The sequence below is a fragment of the Athene noctua genome, chromosome 5 (assembly GCF_965140245.1).
Source record: "Athene noctua chromosome 5, bAthNoc1.hap1.1, whole genome shotgun sequence".
Taxonomy (NCBI): domain Eukaryota; kingdom Metazoa; phylum Chordata; class Aves; order Strigiformes; family Strigidae; genus Athene; species Athene noctua.
The window spans coordinates 56165241-56190422 of record NC_134041.1 but is presented as its reverse complement, the minus strand read 5'-3'; the positions used below and the strand labels follow the sequence as shown (position 1 = coordinate 56190422).

Here is a 25182-nt window from a genome sequence, read left to right as displayed (position 1 = left end):
AAAGAACAGGACTTCTGGATAGTTATCAGTTTGAACTTATCTGTTATCAATGGGGAAAAAAAGAGTAGTACAGTTTCATATCTTGTTCTATGATTTCTGCAAAAATTCTTTTTTCTGTAAGCAGAAAAGACTGAACAGAACATGTCACATGACTGCTTCATAAAAACCTCCACCTTTAAACAGCAAAATGGCAAGGTTAATATGTACAACCTGATGGTTAAAGACTGAAATAAGTGATTTATGAAGGAGAAGTGGTTTATGGTTTGCTCTGTAGCTTTCTATAAAAGTTATGGTTTGACACAGCAGATTTAGATAAACAGCTCCTAGGAGATGACAAAAATGGTACCACAATACTGATTGACAAAAATTGCCTAATTGGGATTAATTAGAAATTGGGGCTTGACGTGGGAAGAAAAATGTAATTAAGAATTTTAAAGGAATATTTGTAACAAAAAAAAAAAATATCTTAATTGTATCTGAATAATTTTTTTAAGCTATTGCTGCTAAAATGATCTTGTACTACTCCTGCAACTGAAACGTTACATGAAAGTATTTTAACCATCTTATTCATAAAGAATTTATTTCTAAACAGACAGCTTTTACATTTACAGATTAATTTTTTTCTCTTAAAATTAGAAGGTGACAGTAAATTCACAAAAAACCATAAGGGGAGTAAAATCTTTTAAAAACACTATTTCGATCAACTGGCTTTCCTACTGGCAGTACCACTTTAAACTGTGATGGAATTTTAAAAGCAGTCCCAACATATCAAAATGAAACCTTAACAAATACCTTAACAAATTTCTCAAGTTTCTATGACTAATAGTGTATCACAGAGTGGATAGTTAGGGCTAAATGCAATCCTGACCTTTTGCGTTTATGGCTACGAGACCTGCAGTCTGTGCGCTGAGCCAACACAAAATCTGCACTTACAGCAGTGCTCTGCATACCAAAAATCTTTTGAGGCAGGATTTCGACTCGTTTTATAGCCTCTTTAAAATAGAGGAAAGGACTCCCTACTCCTCCCCAGGAAGGTAAGGTCTTTTATAGTCACTCCCTCCTTCATCAAAAAAGTCAAATTTTTTTGGAAAAGAGACTCTACTGTGCCAGAAAACTGCGAAAACTGCTTAATAGAGCATTTTTAGGCCTTTGATAAACATAAAGTCTCTCTTTCTATCCAGTCTGAAAATCTCTGGCTTCTCTCAGACAAAGAAATGCTGAATTTCCATTCCCACTGCCTTAAAACAAGTCAGTGATCTGCATTTCTGAGCAAAAACCTTTCCAGGTGTCAGATCTGCTGTGATTCCCTATGGCATTTCTTGCAAACAGGAAAAAGCAATGGATATCTCTTCTTTGTGCTTTATACACAAGGTTTAGCTGTTGAGGGAGAAGCAGCCAATTCTTACACAATACAGTTAAAACCAAAGAAGTTTTGATACAGGAGAAACTAGGGATCTGGCAGATCAGGACAGGACAGGTCATCAGGAAGACCAGAAGGATTTTGTGTGGAAGGAAAGCTGAAGGAAAAATTGCTGAGGAGTAGAGGAGGAAAGGGATAAGGGCTTGGAAGAAGGGCATGAAAATGCCATCCTTTCAGGACTCTTTCCACTCCTCTGTCCCCTCTCCCAGCCCTTATTTCACTGGTGAGCCCATTCTCCACACACTCTTTGCAAAAGACACAGAGAAAGAAGCAAAGGTGCTGTGTAAAACAGAGCGTCAACAGCCCTTCCCCTGGACTCGGGGGAATATTTAATTAAAACAAAAAAAAAAATCTAATTAGCTCTCCGCTACTCTCCAATTTCCAAAAGCCACTGTCATTAATTTTGTTTCACAGGACAAGCTGTAGAAATCAGAACAGCAAAGTGCATTAATCACCAGCAATACTGCAGTAAGCAAAGACAGCTTGAGTCAATAAACGAGCCCGGACTGAATGACCATGAACAACAAATGCTTCTTCCAAGCAGCCAAACTGAAGATCATGAGGAAACTGTCAAATGAGACATGTGCATCATGTAAACCTCTCCTCTCTCCCTCCTCCCCTAAGAGGGAATGTTTTGACACTGAACTGTGGAATTCTCCAGAGACATGATAAAGGAAAAATAAAACCAGCTACCAGCCAAGCAATGCCATGCATGACAAAAACCAGATGAGGAAGTCACTGGGTAAAACAACAACACAAGCAAACATGGCACAACCATCAAAACTACAACTGTGGTGGAAACAGCAGTACTCGGCTCCTGCTGCAACCCTTCTTGCCTGACCACATACAGACAGGGTAGCAAGTGCCATGCCAGACTAGATCAACCAGCCCAGAGATCTGTGTCCTATCAGTGGCAACCTACATGCAGCTGCTCCATGGACGATGAGATACTAAACACACTTGACACGACACACAAGATAGTAAACCCACTTCAGGAAATTTTCTCCTTTCCAGAAGCTAGTTAACACCATGTATTTATGTCTCTCTTGTTATTCTTCCCTCCATCCCATTCTTCTGGGCTTAATCAAAGGGTAGGATAGCCTAAAGAAGTGCTTACAAAACCCACTCTGTAGGATAACTGCCAGTAGATGGAAAACTCCTACTCCAGCTCTAATGTCCCTTGAAGACTTCTTGGATGTGGGTTCAAGTGAGAAACCCTACACAGCTGGATGTCAGGATGCACACGGAGGTTTCATTCCCCCTGTGTTTCTCAAATCCTGCCTCTGCACAGCAAGACTGCACCTGTCCCAACGCAATACCCCTGGCGCCTTCAATTAATGCTGAGAAAATCCTGAGCTAAGTGCCTACTTAAATTTGATGGGTTTGCCATTCAAATCATGGTTTGTCAGCCTAATAAAAGCACCAGTTAGTAAACAACATTATTGCACAAACACCAGCAGAATTATGAGCAACTGCAAGCTGCAATTAATTTGACTTTAGCCACCATGCCCACACCACCAGTGATGCTAGTGCTGTAGTTTTATTTCAGATCAGTGCAAACAACAAATAAACATTTCCATCACCTCTCCGAAAAAGAGGAATCAAAATTACCCAGTGCTGCTAGCGAAATGGACAGTGGAACAGATGTAAACTACTTCACAGCCCTGAGGAAAATGGAATTCCTTCACTGAAGTGTAGCTCGAGCTAAACTAATCCAAGGTGCATATCTAGTTTTTGCAGAGCTTTGAGTAGTCATCAGTCTTCCTGCATTCACCAAGTGATTTGTTAATCTGCAGTTTTCATAGCATAATAAAGAACGTTTGGATTAACCAGCTATTGTCATAACAGCCTGATGAGCTTCTTAAAGTCTCTTGGTTACTTACTGGGTATGACAGAGTATACAGTGCAGTGAAACAAACTGGGCAGTATGGATTACATCGTGCTCTGCCATCTGGAAAACATTACAAGACAATCACTAATACTGTGAAGCCTCCTGAATCTGTTCTTCATTTATAATGTAACCCTTTGAACTCCAGAAAGAGCATCTGAAGAGTGATTTGTAAAATACGTTACTGAAATACTAAGTAGGATATTGTTTTAAATAAAAACCATATCTAAGTACAAATTTGAATTTCAGTTTACAACCTTAGCCAATTATATACCAATGCAAATCTCCACTGATAAAACTGTCTTGCCGAATCCATTCTTGTGGTGGATTAGTTAGTTCAGAGAAACCACACTGGAATACAGCTCTCCAGAATCAGCAAGGTGATTTGAAGATGCCCCAGTGACTGGTTAGCAACTTCTATTAGTTATGTAGTGCGATTCAAAAGTGTGATGGAATTTGACAGCAACACAAAAATTTAAGGTCACTGCCCCAAATAAACTCAGTGAGTGGGTGGGAGAGGCTGGCAGCGGACAGAGCCACTGCAGTCACAGAGTATATATGTTATTCCTGTGCTATATGTCATTCCTGTGCTGGCAGGGGAAGAAAAAACTGCTCATGATCAGCTGCTGAAGAGAAATGCTGCCCAAAGAATGCACTGGAGAACAACTCAGCAGACAAACATTGTGTTTTGTATAGTCACAGTTGCCTTTAGTATCTCCCACTTTTCCCATCAGGAATGCCCAGCATCCCATGTTATTTCTGGCCCATGATGCGTGTGCTGCAGGACTCGCTGTAAGAGCAGTCAGACACGCTCCTTGTCAGCAAGGGACCAGCACCACCTCTGACATGTAAAGCAAAGTTTATACAACAGCACTTAGATCCATTCCTTTGAATTTTTTTGCTCCATGGCTGAAAGCCAACACGGGTCAACACCACGCAGCAGTTTAGTTTCACAGTGGATCCCTGTACAGATAGCCCTGGGCTGACACACCCACTGTGCTCCCTGAGATACTTTTTTTCCAGGAAGACAAAGCCAAGCCCTTGACAGGACAACCTGCCAAGAGCTCAGCAAACGAAACCTCTCAACTGGCTTTCCCTGGCAGCCATTCCCATTTTACTTTCAAGACTTCAGTATCCCTAAGGAGATATGCAACAGGGTTGTTATCCACAGCTCAGGAAAACATATTTATGTATGTGTATATATACAGAAATCTGTATACATACACACAGAGTCTCTATACAAAGCCATGCTCATACAACATTCTCAACTCTTCCACAATCCCCAACTCTCCAAATAATCAGGTCAGGCTAACCTCATCACAGATTTATTACCAATGTGGTAAAAACTATAGAAGGAGTGCCTTACAGAAGTTGCTGATAAAGTTAGGTTATGTCACAGGCCATGCAATAATCTGAAATCTCAACCGATAGAAAAGCCAAAGCACCGGGGGATTTTTGGAACAGTTCAGGTCTGTTTGGTTTTAAAATCATGCCCTGGAAACATAAACACAGTTTCCATCATATCAATGCTTTGACCCAGACTGTCTCAGAAACGTGGTAAGAAACTGAAGGTCCTTTTGGACATTAGCTTATCATATACATCATCATCCTAACAGCATTGTTACACAATTCCCTGGTTAAAGGAGCACAGGTGTTTCTGGAGGACACAACAGCTGTGTGGGAGACCACAATGGAGTATTTATATGTTGGGAAAGGTTAGCGATATTAACAGCTAAAATTGTGAATTATCTCTAAAATAGGAGTTCCTTAAATAAACTGTATAGAGGTGCACAAACGCACATACACATTCCAAAAAGCACATGTACACAAAAATACTGATATATTACGTACATCTTTATTACTAACGTTGAGATAGATACCTTCTATTCCACCTGTGTGATATGCTACACGAGACAGTTATTCCCTCTGATTTTGTTATCAGATCACATAACAGGAACTTTTGTATTATTTTTGTATGTTTTAGTGAACACCACTTTATGACCTGGCTCTTAGTTTTATTATCCACTTAAATACCTATCATGTACTATTCTTGGAAACAAAACCAAGGATGATTCAAATTCTTCAAATAAAGTCTATTAAAACTATTTAAAGCCACAATATGAAGAAAACATAAGAATTTTTATAGTCTAGCTTTAAAACCATATGTTTAGCTCAGCTAATAAATCTGTTCATGTAAACTGCAGCATTCAAAGAAATGTTTAAATGCTCAAGCTGCTAAAAACCAGATAGAGTTTCTAGTTCTCCCGTTATTTAATCCAAGCTATTGAAAAGGACATTACAGAATTTAAAGTGTCTGCTTTAAAATGAGACAAAGCTGGTAAGGTATTTTTAAACAGGCATATTTAAACAAAATAGTTCCTTTAGCCACCTTGAAAAATCCACTTTAAGATTAGCTAGAAGTATAATTAACATTTCTACTACATTTGCATCATAGTCATAAAATTCTCCTTTTCATTTCAGTACTCTTCAGTCAGTTTTAAAGGTAACTGCTGTGCTGATCTCCAGCTTACAATGAACAGAGGAGTGCTAGTAAATCAAAAGCTGTCCAAACCTCCTACTGTGGAGTAATGTATATATAATGGCTGCTTGCCCATGACTGGAAAACCTTCTGATAGCTTATTGCTGTCAGATGCTTCATTTCCAATGGCCAAAACACAATGTAAGATTTCAGAGGACAAATTCTTCAGGCTCCATTTCAAGCACAGAAGTACATGAACACCACTAAAACCCACTAATTTTGATAAGATGCTTTTGTCAAGCATGTGTTTGACTAATGCACAATAACTATGTTCATTTACAAAAGCAAATATACAGAAACAATCAGTTTTGAAAGCTAAACAGCAGCAGAAGATGCGGACAAAGATGATGGCATCAGAAGTTCTGCAGGTACTCTTAGTGTAGCATTTCTAATATTGGACTAAGTCACCAGCTGGAGAACAGAAAATCTATTAATATAATTAGCCTTATAAAAAACCCAATTGTCTAGGTGAACATCCTGTCCATATTTAAGTCTTAAAATACAACATTTCATTTCTGACAGAATAAGGGGTCTGTGTATTTCTTTACGGGATGTAAAATGCTCACATAAACCTCTGCGCTGAAAAATTTTAAATCTGAAGTAAAAAATGGGCAACAGGACATAACAGCATGAACAGAGGGGCAGGGGCCAGATGAAGCAGGAGTATTTACAGAAGAGATGGTTTGTCAGGGGTTTTGTGGAGAGGGCAGGGAGGGGGTGGAAGTTTGGAACAAATTAATGGGCAAACTGTTCCAAGCACCAAGATTGGCATGGGAAGATGCGTCCAGAAGACTGTGGCTGCAGGTTTGTGTTACTTAACATCACTGTCTAGCTGTCTAACTAAACTGCCACTAAACGCCATGAATAGCAACATGTTTCTCACCAGCAATACAAATGCGCTGTCATGTAACACCCAAGCCTATGAAATCTCTGGTATTTTTGGTAAGCAGGAGAAGGAGGTATGTGGAAGTATATCAGTCAGATCAACAGCACGTGGGATTTGCCCGGGGGAGATGTAACCACATCTACTGCCGTCCCCAGGTACCAGCCACCCCAAAGACAGTTTGCAGCAGGCGGTTTACTCATTTAGCTGTCAAAGGCAGGACTACGTACTGACTCCCATATGCACGCTCCAGGACTACGTGGATGCTGAAGGCAATGACCTTCAAAACTTACCACCTCACCCAGCTTCAGGTACTTGTCAAAACACAAATGACCCAGCACGGTGGAGCCTGATCACTACTTGACCAGACACGGGAAACTGCCGGGAAGACTCTCCCAAAATCTCCGACACCACAGCTGCTCCCACTGACAGAAGCAAAGAAATCAGGAAAACACTGAGAAGGAAAGAGCATGTATCTCCATTTTGTACTATGTTTAGGCTCAATAGCCAGTCCCGAGAGAGGATGCAAAGAAACACTGTGTTCTCTCAGGAGTGTCCTTTTCAGGAGGGGTCAGCTGAGTAGAAGTCCCACAGCCTGGGCTTCAAACAGCTGATAGTCAAAGAAACTGCGGGACAGATGTCACAGGGGACGGAGTCGGACAGACGCCCTTTTCCCTTCGCACCTCTGGGTGCACTGCCAGGTTGCACTCGGTACCGTGTTAACGGCCGGTGTGTTACAGCACTGCGCTGGGCGAGGATGGTTTGAAGGAGGAAAGCACACCCTCTGCAGGCTGAAAATAATAAGAGACTGGAAAACATTATTTCTCTATGCAAGCAAAGGGAACTCAATTTAACTTCAAAGGTGGTTGACAGGAATTTTTCACAGATGAACCGAAATGCAGGAAGAACAACTCAGGATATCCAAATCAGCAGAAAAAAGGGACAAATCTATGGTTTATAAACTGTTCCATGGCACCTCCTGTGCTGGGGCCACATCACTCCTTCCACCCAAACAAAAGAAAAAGCATATAAACAAAATAGGAATAAGATTGCGCAAAACAAACTATTTGAATAAATGAAAGTATAACAAAACCTCTTCAGTTATTACATCATTTTCTATTATTAACGTCAAATTAAAATTACTGAATTCTTCTTACTGGTGTTCTTTTCTTAAAGTGGACTTCTTCATGATATTTTCCAGAGAAAAATATGGAACAGATATACAAAAACATCATCTACTTGCTAATTTTTTAACAGACCAAAATAGATTTTAAGCACTTACCGCGAGGCCTCCATCACTGTACATAACTAAAGAACTACAAATTAAGCATAAAACTAATTAAACAAACATCAAATAGCTAAAGTGTATCCATAGAAAAGCTGAATATAATTATAGCTCAGCAATTTGAGAAGAGAATATTTTGAATAAGTAGGTAATTAAGTTAAGAGAGGCCTAAAGAAAGATTTCACACTCACATTCATATGCTGAAGCAGTTTAAAAATAGAGAGCAAGAACTGCCTGACTTCACCTTTTAATTTTAGCTGGGTGATGAGCTGGTCCCAAAGACAGAAAAGGCACAGCAGGATTTTTTTCTCAGCAAAGTGCCCTTCGTATTTTTATGCGAAGGAAATGCAGTATGTTCTATTAATATCCTGCCATAGCCCTAGATAAGTCTAGGCACCCTTTCAATCAGGAAAAAGTTCTGGTTTGTTACTTCAAATCACTTGTATCCTTAAAGACATATACACAAGTTGGAAAACCTCCTGACTGCCCCAGCCACTTCACAGGTAAATAACATCCATACAGGAAAGACCCTTACTTAGCTTTCCCATCAGTCACCTCTTGCAATTACTAAAGCTGTAAGGATGACACTTCTTCTCTCATGAGGAGGGAAAAGGAAACAACTGAGTTTGCACCTTGAGATAAGTTTAACTTCATTCTCATTTTAATTAACAGCTGGAAAATAAAGTGTTGATACCAGCTAGACCAAGACTACATTGCAGAAATGGGGAAAAAACAATAAAATAAAAAATGACAGCATAATGGCTAGGCTTTCCCAAAGAAGCTGGGGAGGAGTACATAAGCTTTCCCACACATAAAGACAGATTTATTCTTCTTCTGGGTATGGCTCCCTCAGCTTCCTGACATATCTCTGATCCCAAGCACAAGCTTCCCCATAGCAGAGGTCTTGGCCCATCCAACACTGTTTCAGTTTGGCAAATTCTCACAGTGGGGCAGGGATGAAGCCCTTCCTGCTCAGTAGCATCACATGGAGAACTTATCTGTCCCCTTCAGGGAATGGTGGAAATGGATGATAACCCACAATGCAGATTATTCTTCTAACATAATCTTCTCAAAGTGTCAGCTATCCAAGTGAAGGCCAGAAGGCAAAACTGATTTTGCTTGATAGATGGTAATGGTTAAAAACTAGGCAGGAGTCTTAGTTAAATCTGTGGTGAAAACAAGCCTGCTGAACTCACCCCTCATCTTCCACAGTTGCATTCCCTTGCTTGTATTTTAGAGCAACAGTCAGCATTAAGACTCTAGATTCATCTGCCCCCTCTTATATTTAGCCTTTAATTACAGATTCATCTTAGGCTCCACCTGTAGGCTTCTTACATGTGTAAATGCTGGTCACTGACTCACTCCAGCTACTTCTGTGAATAACCATTTGCAAATATTATTTGCCAAGGAGATGAAATGCGAGTTAGTGGAAGTTTGCATTAGCTTCCCGCTGATCAGCAATCACTAGGTGAGGCTGCCCTGCCATTCTTATCTATAGCCCACTACCTCAGTGAACTGTCTGCCCAAAAGCACAGGAGGTCCATACTGTCCTCTCAGTGACCTGCTTCCCAACCATTCAATTCTTGATAAAAGAAAGTAGAGCACAGCGCTTATGTGAACCAAGGAAGATATATGTAGTTCGCTTACACCCATATAACTGATACCTTTTGGTTTTCATCTTAACACCTTTTTGCATTTTTAAATTTTTTTTCCCCACAATCCTACCCCAATCCCAATTCATGTTAGAAGTTCCCTATTAGTCTGGAAACTTTTTCCCATAGAGACAAAGGGTATCATCTTCTTCCAGCTGAAACATGCTCGACATTTCGTTTGTACACATGTAATTAACTCATTCACTCTTATCACTGCTAGTATTTCTAGTTTAAGTGTCAAATACCGAAACTGACCCCAGACATCAATGGCACTCTATTCCCACCACAGGAATGACATCTTCCACTTGATTTCTTGCATCAAATGAAGTTAAAGCACTTGAAACTAAGTAAGGATTAAAGAGGTGACCAATTCTGTTGCTTTTACTGAAGATCCCTCTATTTTAATCAGAGATGCCTTCTTGCAAGAAGGTTGTCAGCCGATATTTTTACCTTCTCCAGCTTAAGTTCAACACCAAGTTTGTAGGGCAAGATCATCAGTCACTGTATCACTATAGTTACTTACACTCTATCCTTACCCTAACAAGACCCTAACCCACAAAGTTTCTGATCGTCCCAAATTAAAATTTTAACAGGAAGGAGTTTTTGTTTGAAGGAACTTTTAATATGAATGAAATTTCTGTTTTTCTTGCTCTAAAAGAATTATTTGAAAATTCAACTAAAAGACCACCACCAATTCTTCTGCCCTTCCTTTTCATAAATATTTCAGACAATGCTTCTCTCTCACCCTTCTGTGTAAAGAAATCATTCATGGGTTATAGGTATGTGAGGCTGGTTTTATGTAGCAGAGGATAAAGAGATTCAATTTACCCTTCCCTCTTCTAGAAAGGTTTACCATGCAGACACACCGCTTTCTTCCACAGAGTCCCCCTGTCCCTTCAGCAAGGTAATACACCAGACTCCACCAAGTGGCAAGTACATCCTTGGCAAAGCAGTTCAGATGTCAGAAGGAAACGTACACAATACTCATTAATTGCTCAAACAAGCAGCCAGGTCTGAGTGTACTTCCAGGGCCCATCCAGCAGGATCCAAACCCAGGGGAACAATGGGATCCTCTCTGGCTTTATTATGCTGTCCAGCGGGGCCCTAGTATATAAGAAGCATTCTCCAGAGCTTATAAAAAATGCAGTATAGTTGCTATAGCACTGGTTTTACGGCGTGTGTACAGAGCAGTGAGCCTAAAGGGGATGTGGTCTCGAAGTCAGGCTTCCGGGTGCCCCAGCAAGACCATTGCCACCAAACCCTGGCACCTGAAAGAAATGCCTGCTGCTCTCACTGCTGACACCCATGCAGTTCTGCTCTTAGACTAGTGGTCACTCCCAAAAGCTGGTCACTCTGCCAGTTTTGCTACAGATAAATAAGTACAGTTATCTCAGGGAATTTAAATTAAGAGCTGCCTCCCTGTCTCACAGAATTATATACAACACTGTCATGTTTAAGCTGGAAGAAGCACTTTTTCTGCCTCCCTTGATGATTCTATTACTCCTTAAAAGCAGGGGCTGGAGGTGGGGGTGAAAAATCATGTACTCAAGTCTCGAATTACTGAAATGTCTAATCCCAGATATGGGGTCCATTTGTCACAAGTCACATCCTTGGACAGTCTCCGTCTTGTCCACTGGGACTCAACTAGCAACCCCTCCTCCCACGCTGTGCTATCTGTACCAACTGCTAACTTGGAGGAAAAAGTAGATACAGAGCTGGTTCGCTTCTAGTGAGGTCCCCCTGGCATCCAGCTAAGAGGTGAGAAAACTAAATATAACAAACTTAAAACTACAATTATTGTAGGGGAGCTTGCCAGAGCCGCTATGAAGCTCCTAATGGTCTGTCGGGGATTTATGGATCAGCTGTGAAAATTTACTCACAGCTAAAACTTGCCAATCAAGTCCTTGGCTTTGGAACGCTGCTACCAACTTTCACATAATACAGCTTGTAATTACAGAAATGCCAAAGCAAAACAGTAGGTTTTAATGCTTCAAAGAAGGGCACACAAAAATCTATCATATTAAACAGATAGATAAGAAATGTGTGGAGAGTCTCTGCTACGTGTTTGTATCTTTGTGTAAAAGCGTCTTACATTCTACAGAGCAGGAGATTAGATACAGAACAGTGCCAAGTAGTGCCAAGATGCACAGTAAGAAACAGCATGTTGTTCAGAAAAGGCTACAAATGGCTGTCTTGCAGTTTAGAGCAGATTTCCCTTGTAAATTTTGCCAACAATCCAGAAAGTAACCGTAGTTCCTGATGTTTTATGTCCTTGCCATATGGATTAGGATAAAATGTGATCTTGAGAAAATTTATAAAATCTCCTTTGAATATAGGGGGAAATAACACAAAATTTTATCTGTTATTTTTATGTTATTTAATTAAAAAACTGCAGCAACTGTAAAAAAAAAAAATTCCCAATAATTTACACAGAGAACAAAGCAAGTAGCCAACTCAGATGAGAGACCTAAGATCATGCCTTTTTTCTCCCAAATGTCCAGCACAAATGGGAAGACAGCAGTGATGTCCACCTGAAAGTGCAGCACCATGCAGAGGAGCTGATGTGCTCTTTGTAAACCCCTCTCCACCTTCGACTCTACAAACCCCTATAGCCAATGAGTCTTTAACACTCCAGAGTATTGGTTTTAAAACGTCAGACCATTAACATGCTATTAAGAAGCACAAAGGAGCAGGACCCATACTCCTCCCTGCACAGCTCCATGCTTTCTTTTAAAAGAGAAGTTTCAGTGCTGGATCACAAGGTAATTTTCTATTATTTTCTTTGCCTTCTACTGTATTAGGTCTTTCCTATCAGCAATTACTCTTCTTAACATTTCTGTGAAGGATTCCTAGTGACCTTGCAAAAAAAAAAAAAAAGGCAGTAAATAGTCATGAAGCCTTGCAGACTTAGATAATATGATCTGATCCTGTAAAAGCCTTACACACTCATCTGTATGAATAAGGCTTTGCAAGATCAGTCTCATAGTATATACACTACATCCAAAGAGGAAATTACATCTTATTTACCACTGACAAGCAAATTGGCTTGCTCACCTCATACTAATGTAATATATAAGAAGTGTTGCTTTACTCTGCACAGGAAATACTTCAACCATCTAAACAAATGACTGAATCTCTTCTAGCCCTTGAGAATTTCCATTTTACTCCTAGTTTTGTTGAAGGAAATTCAATCCTTTAATACTTAGCAATGCAGAAAACCTACAAAACCTAGGTTGAACGTAATAATCCCTTTTTAGAAGTTTGATCTATATAAGATACACTGATATGTGATTAACTTAAATTTTATTGTCAGATTTGAAGTAGTAAGCATTCTTAACTTCGCCAAGAGCTGGAAAAGAGAACGTATGTTCAAATAACATCCAAAACAGTGCAGAAAATACAAGAGTTAACTCGGATTCAAGTATCACAGAAATTTTATTCGTTTACACCACTTTAAAAAACTGTTTGCTCATGCAACCAACAAGAGGTATCTAGAAACACCATCCCAGGCAATCGCTATTCTTCTATATTACTTACAAACATGTTCACCTCTAGACACACCAATGACGCTTTCCTAAGCACAATGCACATCAGAGTAACCTGAGGCAAACCTCCTGGGTCATCTCAGAGTCAACAGAAAGATGACAGCAAAAGGGTAAGCCCTGCCTGTACCATGAGAAGGTGTTGCTACAGGATAGAATAGTGACCTTGAATGACGCGGTAAATAAAGAAAAGAGCCCAATGTTTGGTTGTTGGTTGGCAGGACGGTGGAAAGCTGTAGGTGACCTTACAAGAATGTGCCATGAGTGAGGCACAAACGGATGGCACAGAGTACATGGATAGCAGGGGTGTGAATGTTAAGATGTGTTAATGGAAGAGTCTGGAAGATAAGAGAAGCCTAGGGTTGGAAAAAAAAAAAAAAAATCTCACCCTAGTTTGCTTATATTTCTCTCTACGGTTTCAGGAGACAAGATTCATCTTTTCTCCAAATCCTTTCCTCAGTCTGAACTGTGCATAATCTCTAACAAACAACTTTATGTGGGGGAGCAGAGGAAATCTCTCACAATCTCTGGAGTGGCATCCAGACTTCAAACCATGCAGACACATAGCTATGCACAGCTCTGCAGGCACTGGAGCAAACTTCTCTGTACCAGAAGTTAATCTGCTCTCACTCCCAGGCAGAGCAGAGTGGAAAAGACATTATTAAAGCATTATAAGGCATTTTGTTCTCAGTAAGTACTTCATGATTTTATTTTACAGGTTTTTTTTTAAATGAGGCCAAAAAGAGAACAGTGTCATGATTTGTATGTATCAACCTAGTTGCTTAGCATATCTTCTCCTAAGAAGAGGACATGTTAATCAGCAGAGCCAGAAATAATATTTCATACTGCAGAAACAGACTGTGGTCAATTTAACTGCTGCTTTTCAACACACAATATGCAAAAGCCCAAAGAAGAGAATTTGTTATCTCAGTAAAGAAAGCTTCAGCCACCAAGCCATTTGTTGTAGAGGTACTTAAAGTCTATTTCTTAAAACAAAGATTCAAATGTAGTGTAAAAAAGCAAGAGCAACTCCTGCACTTTTCCAAAGAAGTGGTACTAGCTCCCAGACACCATCAACTCACACATCTCCCTCCTCGCAGAAAAAAGCCATGATGCATAAAACTGTAGCTTTATACACTACCAAATTCAAGACATTCTACACTGACTGAATTCTAATACTCTGCAGCCTACTGGACAGAAAAATCACAAGATTTATGGCGAGTTGAGGAAAGCTAAGACTAGATAACATCAAATGTTTTTGATATCTCAAAACCCAGTAAGCCAGGGAAGGGACCAGGTGATCAGGAATCAGCCAGGGAGCTTGCTTATAACCTGCCCACAATACCATTTTCTCTGTCCATCCTGGTCAGCAAGACATTACTCAAGGGAACAGGAGTTAAACACCTCTTTACCCCATCCCTGTCTTTTCCTAGTAAGAAATATATCCAAAAGTGATTAAGCAGAATATTCTGTCACTCCTCTTAAAGCAGTTACCATCATTAACATTTCATGTAACACAGGCTTTAGAGTTAAAATCATGCAGGAGATAGACTACACTTCACAACCAGTATAGCTACAGATTCGTGTCACCCCCAGAGTCAGTCAGGCACGGCTCATGGCATCTTTGGAGCATTCTGCAAAGGCTGGTGAGCACCTGCATGCCTTTAAACAATGCAGATGATGGAGGACAAACCTGAACAGCATCACTTAGTGTAACAACCACACAGTGCAAATCCACCCCGGTCCCTCTCACAGTTCCTTCAAACTCATCTCCCAACACGGACATACAGAAAACTAACACATCATCTTCCTTGTAGTTCCTCAGATGCACGAGAGAAATATGAAGCTTGTGGTACAATTAATACCAGTCAAACTCACACTTCACAAGTTTACATACACATACCAAAAAAAAAAAAAAAAATGCAGTAAGCCTGCAACAAAACAATTGCATTGAATCCTTTAAGAAAACAAGTCTTGCCCCTTCCTGCAACAGAATATCCAATGCTTTTATTTGGCATATTTTCTAAATAGGCAAGAGGCATTTGTAAAACGGGCTGGGCTTGAGTTGTCAGAACAGGACAGACATTAAACGTTTCTAAAACTCAAAGCGGCGTTTTTCTGGTTTCACCCAGTGTGTCAAGTGACAGCTTCACTGTGACGGGTCATTAGCGTGACAAAGAGAAAGCAGCTGGACATAGAGGGGCAGAGGCTAACAGAGCGATTACATCCTTAAATCAACTATAAAATGTTACAAAGGATGAAGAGGAGGGAAAAAAAGGGGGAGTATATTCAGGGAAATAAAGTCAGTCTGATAAAGTGTCTAGCTGCAAATCAGATCAAAGGAGTACGTTTAAATTTAAAAAAAAAATCAAGACAGCTTACTCTTCAGAAAAAAATATATTCTATTTGAAGGAGCATTTTAAAGTTACCAAAATTATTTTATGCAAACAATCAATTTTTTACCTTCCTAAATAAATTTTTGCAGTATGAAGTATAATATATCTTTGAAGATGTAGTTCCTCCCATTTTGACAGTCCGCAGAAAGGATCAGAACTAAAAGGTATTGAGGTCTTTACCCATCTCCATTTTCCTTTGCTCCAAATGGGGTCAGAAAGATTTTACCATTATCACCACAGAGCAGCAGTAGCTCAGCAGGTCAGATGTAACTATTCACTGTCAGGTGCATGCAACTCTGAATGGGCATGGGCTGAATTAAGACGGAAACCAAATGAACACATTTCCCAGTCTTCCCATTGATGGGAACAGTAGTATTAAATTTCCAATAAAAGAGCAACTTAGCTGCAGTAAAGAGGACTCGATTCCCATGTGTCGTGGTCCAAACCCCACTTATTACATTGCTTCTTATAAAGTCCATAAAAGTTGATATCACTGCTGTTCTCTCTCTCTCTCCACTAAAATATGTGAAAGAATTTTGACATTTCTGGGCAACTAAGAATTGATTAATAACTGATAATACAAACCAGATTACATGGAGATGTTTACATGCAAGACATTCCTCCTAAATTCTTTTTTTCTGACTCCTTTCCACTTTGTACCTCTGTGTTCTCTCTTCAGTCCTTAAATTCAATTTTATTTTGCTTTTCTCCCAGTAAGCTGGTGCATTTTAAATGAGAATTAAAAGAAAAAAAGAAATAGAAAAAAAACCCGAACAAACACAAAAGATTTCAAGACAAAGAAACCCACACTTCCAGCCATTTTTGTTTAAATCAGAGAACATCCGAACATCCATATGATTAATTCATCTTCAAGCTTTGGGTCACACCTGATATACAGGGGTCATTAGTTTCGATCAGAAAAGAAATCTTCTTTAAAAAGTATTTTAAATAAGAAATGTTAAAAAAAGGAAATGTTAAGAGAAAAATCTTAATTACCTGACTTGAAAGTGATTATCATCGTTGATGTTACTTTTTGCAAGCAAGTAAACTTGAAAGTGAAGCACCCCCCAGGTGTCCCTGTCTCTGCTGCTCCCCCCCCCATGCGCACACATATCTTATACACACATTTTGAGCCCTGACTCTAATGTCAGGTGAGGAGCCAGACAATTCCAAGAAAACTGAGGTTCCCTCGCTGTGTGTTTCATGACATACAAAGACAATGAATTGGAAACACAAGGAGCAGTTCAGTAACGCGGGTTTAGCTCCCACATTCTCTGGCAAGTCCAACACCATGCAGTCTGCTTTTTCAGCTCCTGTCCCTTGTTTTGGTAAAGCTGCTCAGCTAAAACAGCTACAGCACTTTCTGTTTTGTTTTCATCTCCATTCAGAGCCATTAGAGTTCTCAGAACACAAACTCCATGAGTTTTTAGGGCTCTGTCAGGTAGGGAAGCAAATCAGATTTTAGAGATGTAATTTAAAAGGCAAACAGATATGGAAAGCCTGGATTGGTAACCGTAAGAAGAGAAACAGTAAAACCAGTGTTTCTCCTAATGTCCCCTTGTTAAGTATCAGTTTAGCCTTTACCATATATGCCAAACTATTTGCCATGACTAATGTATATAATGGGAGTACATTTCATATTTTATCTCTCCTGAGAGACCTTGAGTTGGAAAAAAAAAAAGAATGAAAAAAAGAAAAATTCCACACTTTCCACGAAATAAACACACAAGGAAGCACATCAAAAAGCACATGCTTAACATACTGGGTTTAAGTTTTTTTAAAAAATAAGTTGGAGGTTATTTCTCCCAACAAGTTTCCTCCTCGCTGCTATAGGAAATAAAGGACTCAAAACATTCAGCACCAGCCTGCTTACTCCTGTCTGCCCCCAGAACTGGCACAAACTGATGACGACTTGGGCGCAGATGTTGGAAATTCCATCGTCCTTCTAGAGGAACTCAAAAATCTCCAGGGCACAACCCCTTTGGAAAAAAAAAAAAAATTATTAACTTTGGTTTTCCTCCCTTTGTTTTAAGATGTCTTTATTCAATTTGTAAAACAAACATATACCCTTGTATCAACACAGGGAGTTAAAAACTGCTCCATTTCCACTGGACAGATATTACCCATGACAAATCATTAGAACTGAAAGCATTCAACCAGCCATTAAAACATACAAAGAGATTGTATTTCAATACAATTAGGTCTCCTGTAATTACGGAGTTTACTTGCAGCATGTTTTAAGCAAGAACTATCACAGAAAGCACTCTTCATACAACACCTTTATAGTTAGCCCACAGCCTCCACTCCGTCCTTTCTCTCAGTTATTTCCAGCTAGTTGCTCCATCAGACTGCAATGAATCACACACCTGGTATTACTAATAGACATCTCCGTCTCTCATGCTGCTTAGGCACTCCAGTCAACCTAACAGCAGGCGCTAAAATCTGTCACATACTGAGCTGTCATCTAAAAATGACATTTTGCAGTGCAATTGCAAATTATAAACAAAACCTCCAAATTATAAACAAAAATTTTCTCATAAAAGCAGACTTACCGAAAGAGGCAAAACAACCCCTGAACCAGCAGTTCCAAAAATGCATTAAAACCTCTCTGTGCAGAACAGCTATTTGAGGTCTTTTCAGAGATTTCCCATATGTGTTTCGCTTGCTGGTACTACAGACCTTACCCTGCATTTCCACTCCTTCCACACAGCCATAGTAGAAACCAGTTATGAACACTAACCAACACCATTACAACTGCCCTGCTCCTTCTTCTCAGTCTTCTGCTTTATTTCATATGCAAGCGTATGTTTTTGTAAGTCATCCTCTGTTGTGTGTAAATTCAGGTTTCCCTTCCCCACCAGCTTTTCATTCTCAGCTCTACAATTTAAGGGCTTTGAGTGCAGTAAGGCTTTTACTTTTGGAAAATAAGAAGTATTTTCCCACCACACATCACAACAACCTGCATAGATAGAAAGCTGTAACTGCTCTGTAAATCTTATGATTGGACCTTTATTATCAACTGAAATGACACTGCCACTCAGGGGAAAAATACAACATGTAGACAGCGTATTTCAATTTATATCTTATTGTATTCAGGTACTATCAGCAAAAAATTTCAAACTAGGGATTCAGTTATATTTTAATACTAAAATTACATTATAAATGCTAAAGGAGAGAGGCATTTAAAGAATATGGTACATGCTACCTGTGTTGCACAAGTTCAGTCAATGTAGCTGCTACCAAAAACATTTAAGATCTCCAGTTTCACTAAATTTTAATCCTTGTTCAATGCTCAGTGTTCACAGTGAAAGTTTACCAGCTGACCATGTAGGAAGTAATTTTTTTTAAATTATATTGGTCTTCACCTAGCATCTGTAAAAATTTCTAACAAATACTAGGGGGAAGGAAGAAGGAAACCAGAGAGCTTTTTAAGTTTAAAAGGTACAATGAAAAATAGATGTGTTTAAACAGGGAGATCCGGTTAAACACCATGCAGTATCCTGATCTACAGGGCTCTGAATTAGCATTCTGAGGCTGCACACTGGTTTAGTGCAGCTTGCAAAGCAAAAAGATGGCAGTTGTTAAAAAAAAACAGTCAAGAAAATCAAAACGCTTGGGAAAAGAGGTCAATGTTTTCTTTCCTAGTAATGAAACTGCAACTTCATTTTGTAGAAGAATCACTGCTTTCCTTTCCACCCTACTTTGCCAGTCATAATACCTGTTCTAGCATATTAGAAATAAATTCAGAAAAGCAATTTAACACATTACCTAACATCTCCCTTCCTACCAATCACTGAATATACAATATAGATTATAAACCACCACGTTATTATCAGTAAAGCAAAATATAATTTGCCTAGGTTTCCAATTAAATGCAGGTTGAAGATTTATTAATTACCAGGTAAACAACAAGAGGCGCACACCAAATTACGCCGCATGGTTACAAAACCATACGATCAAGTTGCAGGACCTTAGATGGAGACACTCGACATTTGCCATTCTGCATCACGTTACCATGATAAAGAACGGTCAGAACATGGCACCCCCTTCAAATCTTTCCATTAAAGATAGGCTCAAAAGGAAACAATTTCGAGTTTTCCTACCTATAATTTGCTAGCATGCATAACAGGCGAAAACACGATACCTTCGTGCATAACATGCGCTGCATTAGAAATACAATCATGAAGCAGTCTTGACAGCTCTGCCTATCTGACTTGCAATACGCATGCACATAAAGTCTTGATAAACACGAAAAAATAAGGGCCATCTTTAAAGACCGTAGTTTAAAATTTAAGACTGATTTTGAGTAAGTGTAAATTACCTTCTGGTTGCACAATAATTCATATGTAGCACTGCAGCTGCCCAGGGGACTTAGGAAGCAACCATTAATGTTTCAGTTTCAATGCAAACTCCCAAGTCCGTATTTCCAATTAGGAATAAAAATGCGGGTAATGAGAACCGTTAACGTTTGCACGATTAAGTTACAAAACACAATTTAAAAGCAAACAGACAAGAAAGAAAACAAAGCATCAAGAAATTTATGGGCCACACTGCACAGCAACTTTGAAAGTCCAGTTTCACACTTTAAAAAGATAAACGATTCCCAACTTAAAACGATGTTTATACTTTCAGTCTGCTGTGGCGTTAAAGCACACACGCACACAGGTATTTATACACATGTGCGTATATATTTTGCAAATACAAGTGCGAGGTTTGAAATTATTTCCTCTGTTAGTTACACTGTTGAGTTTTGTTGACAAGCTGATAAAGGAGATGCCTAAGCCAGCGCCTTTCATAAAGGGGCTGTTGGGGGAAAGCAGCGCAAGCCCAGCTGCGAGGCCGCCGCAGCCCGGCAGCGCTTTGTCACACTCGTGCTTTGCTCGTCAGCCGAACACAGGCTCAGTCCAGTTGGTGGCCTGGGACATAACGTCAAAAGCGTCTCCCAACCCACGCTGCTCGCGTCCGCTCACCAGTTCAATCGGCAAATCTTAAAGTAATAGAAGGCAATTCTAACGGCTGCGTAACTGGGCATTTACGAGTAGATTTGCTGCTCTGTTCAAAGGCCCCATCTCTTTTAACACGTTATGACTTGGGGAAAACACAGATACAGCGCACGCAAGCACCGTGAATCAACTTCTGTGTTACTCATGCTTCGTGTACTAACTGCTGAGCATTCGGTTTGGCTTCAAGCTTCTCGTTTCGCCAGAAAAGTATCGCTCGCACCACTACCTCTCTGTAGCAAAAGCATTTTTTCCCTCTCTTTCCGGCTGGCAAGGGAACCAGCAGCAGGCCGCTGGCAGCGCTGCCCTCCGTGATCCGCCTTCCACGCACGCACAGGTTACTTTTTCCGTGACCGTTTCGCAGAGATGCGACCGCTCCTGGCACAACCCGGGTCCCTCGCCCCAGGCCTGAGAGGAGACGCCCCGGCCCGCAATCGGAGGGTTGGCTGCGGGCAAGGGCACGGCACCGGCCACTGGAGGGAACTTCCCCGTCCGAGCCCCCGGGCGGAGACGCGGTGCCGAGGCGAGCCCTCGGAAAACCGACACGAGCGGCTTCTCGGGCAGAGAACTTATGCCAGGGAGCGGGCCCGGTGCCGGGCTTTAGCGGGGAACGCGCCCCGCATCAGCGCGGACGGCCCCGCCGCCGGCCGCCGCACCGGCCGGCCCGGGCGAGGCTCAGCCCCGCGGGGCACGCTCGGCCGGGGCCGGGCCGACCCTCCGCCCGCCCGGCTGTCAGCCTGGCCGCGGGGGAGGGAAGGGGGGGGGCGCCGCCGCCGCCGCCGGGGAGGGAGAGCGACCCGCGCCCCCCCCGCCCGCCCTCCCGGCTCGGCGGAACGCGGGGCGGTTCTTACTTGTGGAGGAGCTGGGGCAGGCTGGGCGGCGGCGGCATCCCTCGGCCTGGGCCCCGGCTGGGGGCCCCGCTGCGGGCATCGCTCTCCGGCGGGTCAGCGCCGCGGGGGGCCGGGGCCTGGCTCATGGCAGCGGCAGGGACCATGCGGGGAGGCCCCTGCGGCGGGAGGCAGCCCTCCGCCGCGGCGGGAGGGAGGGAGGGAGGAGGGTGGGAGGGGGCAGAGGACCGGCCCTGGAGGCAACCGCCCCCCCCGCCGGGCTGGCGACGGCGGGACAGGCAGCCCCCTGCGGCTGAGCCCGCCCTGCGGGAGGGCTGCCGCTACCGGCGGGGGCGGCCGGCGCCGCACGGGAGCCTCAGCAGCGCTGGCGGGGCCGGGGGGGGTGAGCGGCCCGGCCCGGCCCCCTCCAGCCCCGCGGGCCGCGCCCGCCGGCCCCACCTGGGCGCCGGGCCCGTTCCCGCCCAGCCTCCCGCCGGCCCTCCCGCCCTCCCTCAGCCGGCACCTGCCCGGCGGGAGGGACCCCGGCCCCGGGCAGCCCCGGCCCCCGGCACAGGCGGGTTTGCCCGGTGTCCCGGCCGGGGCAGGGTCGGCCGGCGGGTGCACCTGGCCGGGGCCAGGGCTCGCCGCGGGGGCCGCGCTTCGGAAGGAAAGGGCAGACCCGTGAAGAGCGGGCGGCAGCGGCCTGCTCGCGCCCCGGCTGTGGTTTACAAACAGCACATCTTTCCCCTTCCCAAGGGCAGGGGGAAAAGGGTGCGTATGATTTTAATCTCTTCGCCAGTAACACCTCTGCAGAAATGTTATTAGTCATTTATCAGACATAGGCTCTGTCAGCTGATACAAAACCAGAGAGTACGCCCCAGCCAACAATATAAACCTTCTCAAGTAACAGTCTCATCCCTAAAGTAAATCCCCAGTCTGGGCCCAACCAAAGAATCTGCTTTTAATAAAGGATCGTCAATCCTTGGCTCCCCCCTTCCAAATACATGCATTAGCAGGATCAAGACCTGCCCAGCAAGGCTTTACCCACTGCGGCAATCACACAGGATTAAGGACTGGAATTGCTGCACGATGATACAGCGTGACAAAAAGGTTTTACCTGCATGTGTTTTGGGAGGACATTTCAGATGACCGACGGTACCGATTGCGCTGCTTGTACCACGTAAGTAACACTGAAAACGCTCCTTCCAGGTTTTCCTGGTTCCTTTGCAACGTGCTCTGGCTAGCAGAGAGGTCTGAGTCAAAGACCATTTCAGTACTTGCTCCTGCGCTGCCTCTGTGTGCCATGCACCCTCCCCCCAACACACGCACGCACCGAGGAGAGCAGAAACATCCTGGCTGCTTTGAAAAATTAATCCTAATTCAGGGCAAAGATTAATTTTGGAGAGTGTCAGGTTCTCTTCCTCTCTGCACCTGGCATAGTCATTTACAAGTATGTAGCCTTTTAAATGGGTCCAAATTACTACAACTAGTGACTGGAAAATTTTAAGTTATTTCCATTTATCACGTACTTTGCAGATGGAGAGCACTAACCAGGTGCAGGGCGGTGGAGAATTGGGCTGTATTTTGGTTGCACAGTTCCTTAGTAGTCACGTAACACCAAATGCACCTTCTAAAAATGAATGGCAATCGGTCCGTGTTTAGACACATCGACTTAGCACACACTGTATTCTATGAAACACAAACCACCGAGCTTCACATCCTTTCCCCCAAGGAAGAAAACTTTGCAATATTATTAGTTTTCCGGTTCAGCGAGGGCCAAGGGATGGTCAGCCCTGTGTAGCTTAATAGATGGCTGATCTTCCAGAAAAGGAGAGGAAAGATCTGGCACAGGTGAGGCAATGCATGGAAACAAAAAGTTTAGCGTGCAGTGCTATCTTTGCCTGAGGTTTAAAGTGAATCTCAGGTGTCCACTGATGATCCACAGAAAAACGGCTTTGTGTGAATTTCCTTCTTGTTACAGCAGCTGAGAAATCCCTTGAGAGGCCAAGCATCAACCGCTTTCTGCTGCCTGTAATTATTTGAGGAAGTGGAAGATGGTGACTCAGGACCCAGAGGGCAGCAAGAACACAGCTATGACACTAATGCATGGCCCTGGATTAGAAGGTGGATAGTCACAAGAACGTGTTACTTTGCACAGACCATTATATTACATCACTTGTAAAAATGGATCAAGTGTGTTTTACTAGGCACTACTATTTCTGCATTTAATACATACAGTATACAACTCGACATTCAGACAGCTCTGAAGAGATATTCTCTATTCACTCACTTTAAAGCTACAGTCCTCATCCCCATGTCTGCTTTTTGTCCAGGTTTTTTGTCTTTTTCTGTCATACCATGGTGTTTGGCTTGGCATGATCTGGTGTGGCAGGAGCACTGGACCCTCACCCCCAGCTTGTCCCTGCCTTACCAGAACACACTAGCACAAGGCGCTCTCAAGATGCCGAGGTATTTCTCTGGTTGTCCTACATGGAAATAACTGGGTGGGTGTATTACTGCTTGTGAACAAGAACAGACTGACGAAGGTTCCTGGACTCTCATATTCAAGAAATCAACATAAACTGTTTTCTAGCCAAGCCTTACAGTATTTCTGGAGCGCTGCCATAAGAGAAGAACAACAGTAAATGGGCCAAACAACATAGTTTTATGGTCTGGATTTTGCAGCAGACCTGAACAAGTGCAAGCTGCTATACAAGTTTCTGATCACCCGTTATGGAACATGGTTGTTTATGCTCATGGAGAAATCATATCTGTAGGTTTTTTCCCTCGGCTGCAGTCACGTTCTCTGTTAGTGTAACTGGCAGCTAATGGTGATTTTGGCAATGAACCTGGCAAAACACTGACTTTCCTGTTGCTGATGTCCAATTTATTAAATGTCTATGATTTTAAACTGTTGATTTTTTCAAAGTATCTGTGCCATGGGTATTAATGAGAACTCATGCAAAAAACCACTCGTACATAATAATTCCAGCTGAGATTAATATGCTTACTGCGTCTCCAAATATGATTAAAAACAACCCCCACCTTTTACAATGCCTATTTTAGGTTTCCAGTTGTGGGAGTCAACATGCTGAAACTGAAATCCTGATCTAACTGCTGTTCTAACTTACATGAGTATAAATCAGAAGCAGCTCTCTGGTTTACATGAACTCAGAGACTGAATATTTAATTTTTAGGAGGGTAGATTAACAAAGGCGCAGGCAGAACCCAGAAAAAAGAAACCCGTAAAGTAGGAAAGTGATGGAGCCAGACACACACAGGATACGGTGTCCCCAAATAGTTCAGCATCAAATAACAAAAATAACTATAACTTCATTGCTTTAAGAGCTCACTTAACCATAGAGTTACACACTAGCAAGGAAACACATCTAAGAACAAAAGATTATATCAAGTCAGTATGCCCATTAGTCCGACTAAGACCTTTCTCTGGTTTGTGCCTGAACCTGTTTCTCTGTGGCCTGAAATTTAATCCTTTGTGAATCCAATACCCTAAAGGTAATCCTCTGTGAAATTAATATATAATTATCAGGGGAAACAGGGGGTTGAAAAAACTGAAAGATGGAAAACCTAGATAATACAAGTACTTCTGGGCCAGGGTTGGCCTGTTCTAAGCATTGTGCCCTAGCATAAATATCCTGCTCAGTTAAGCAAAGTGCAGAGCCAGTTTAGGTACCACTGTGTGTGTAACATGGCTTATTCCCAAACTGCCTAAGGCAATCAGAAATAATG

General features: G+C 42.2%; 1 protein-coding gene across 6 annotated transcripts in view; it reads right to left on the bottom strand.

The window, feature by feature from the left end:
• The window catches only part of RBM20 (RNA binding motif protein 20), a 109955-nt gene extending 88326 nt beyond the window's left edge, over positions 1-21629 (bottom strand). For 2 of the 6 annotated variants that reach the window (XR_012633730.1, XM_074907707.1), the window contains exons 1-2: positions 18158-18422; positions 17479-17584 (exon numbers count right to left, since the gene is read on the bottom strand). Coding sequence is in view for 5 of the 6 variants with exons in the window: in XM_074907707.1 (XP_074763808.1) it covers positions 17479-17584; positions 18158-18296 (245 nt within the window). In the remaining variant the exon portion in view is untranslated. Of the gene's footprint in view, positions 1-17478; positions 17585-18157; positions 18424-21456 lie in introns of those variants that run through there. The other 4 variants (XM_074907709.1, XM_074907712.1, XM_074907708.1 and 1 more) reach the window with 3 other exon arrangements.
• Positions 21630-25182: the final 3553 nt, after the last annotated feature.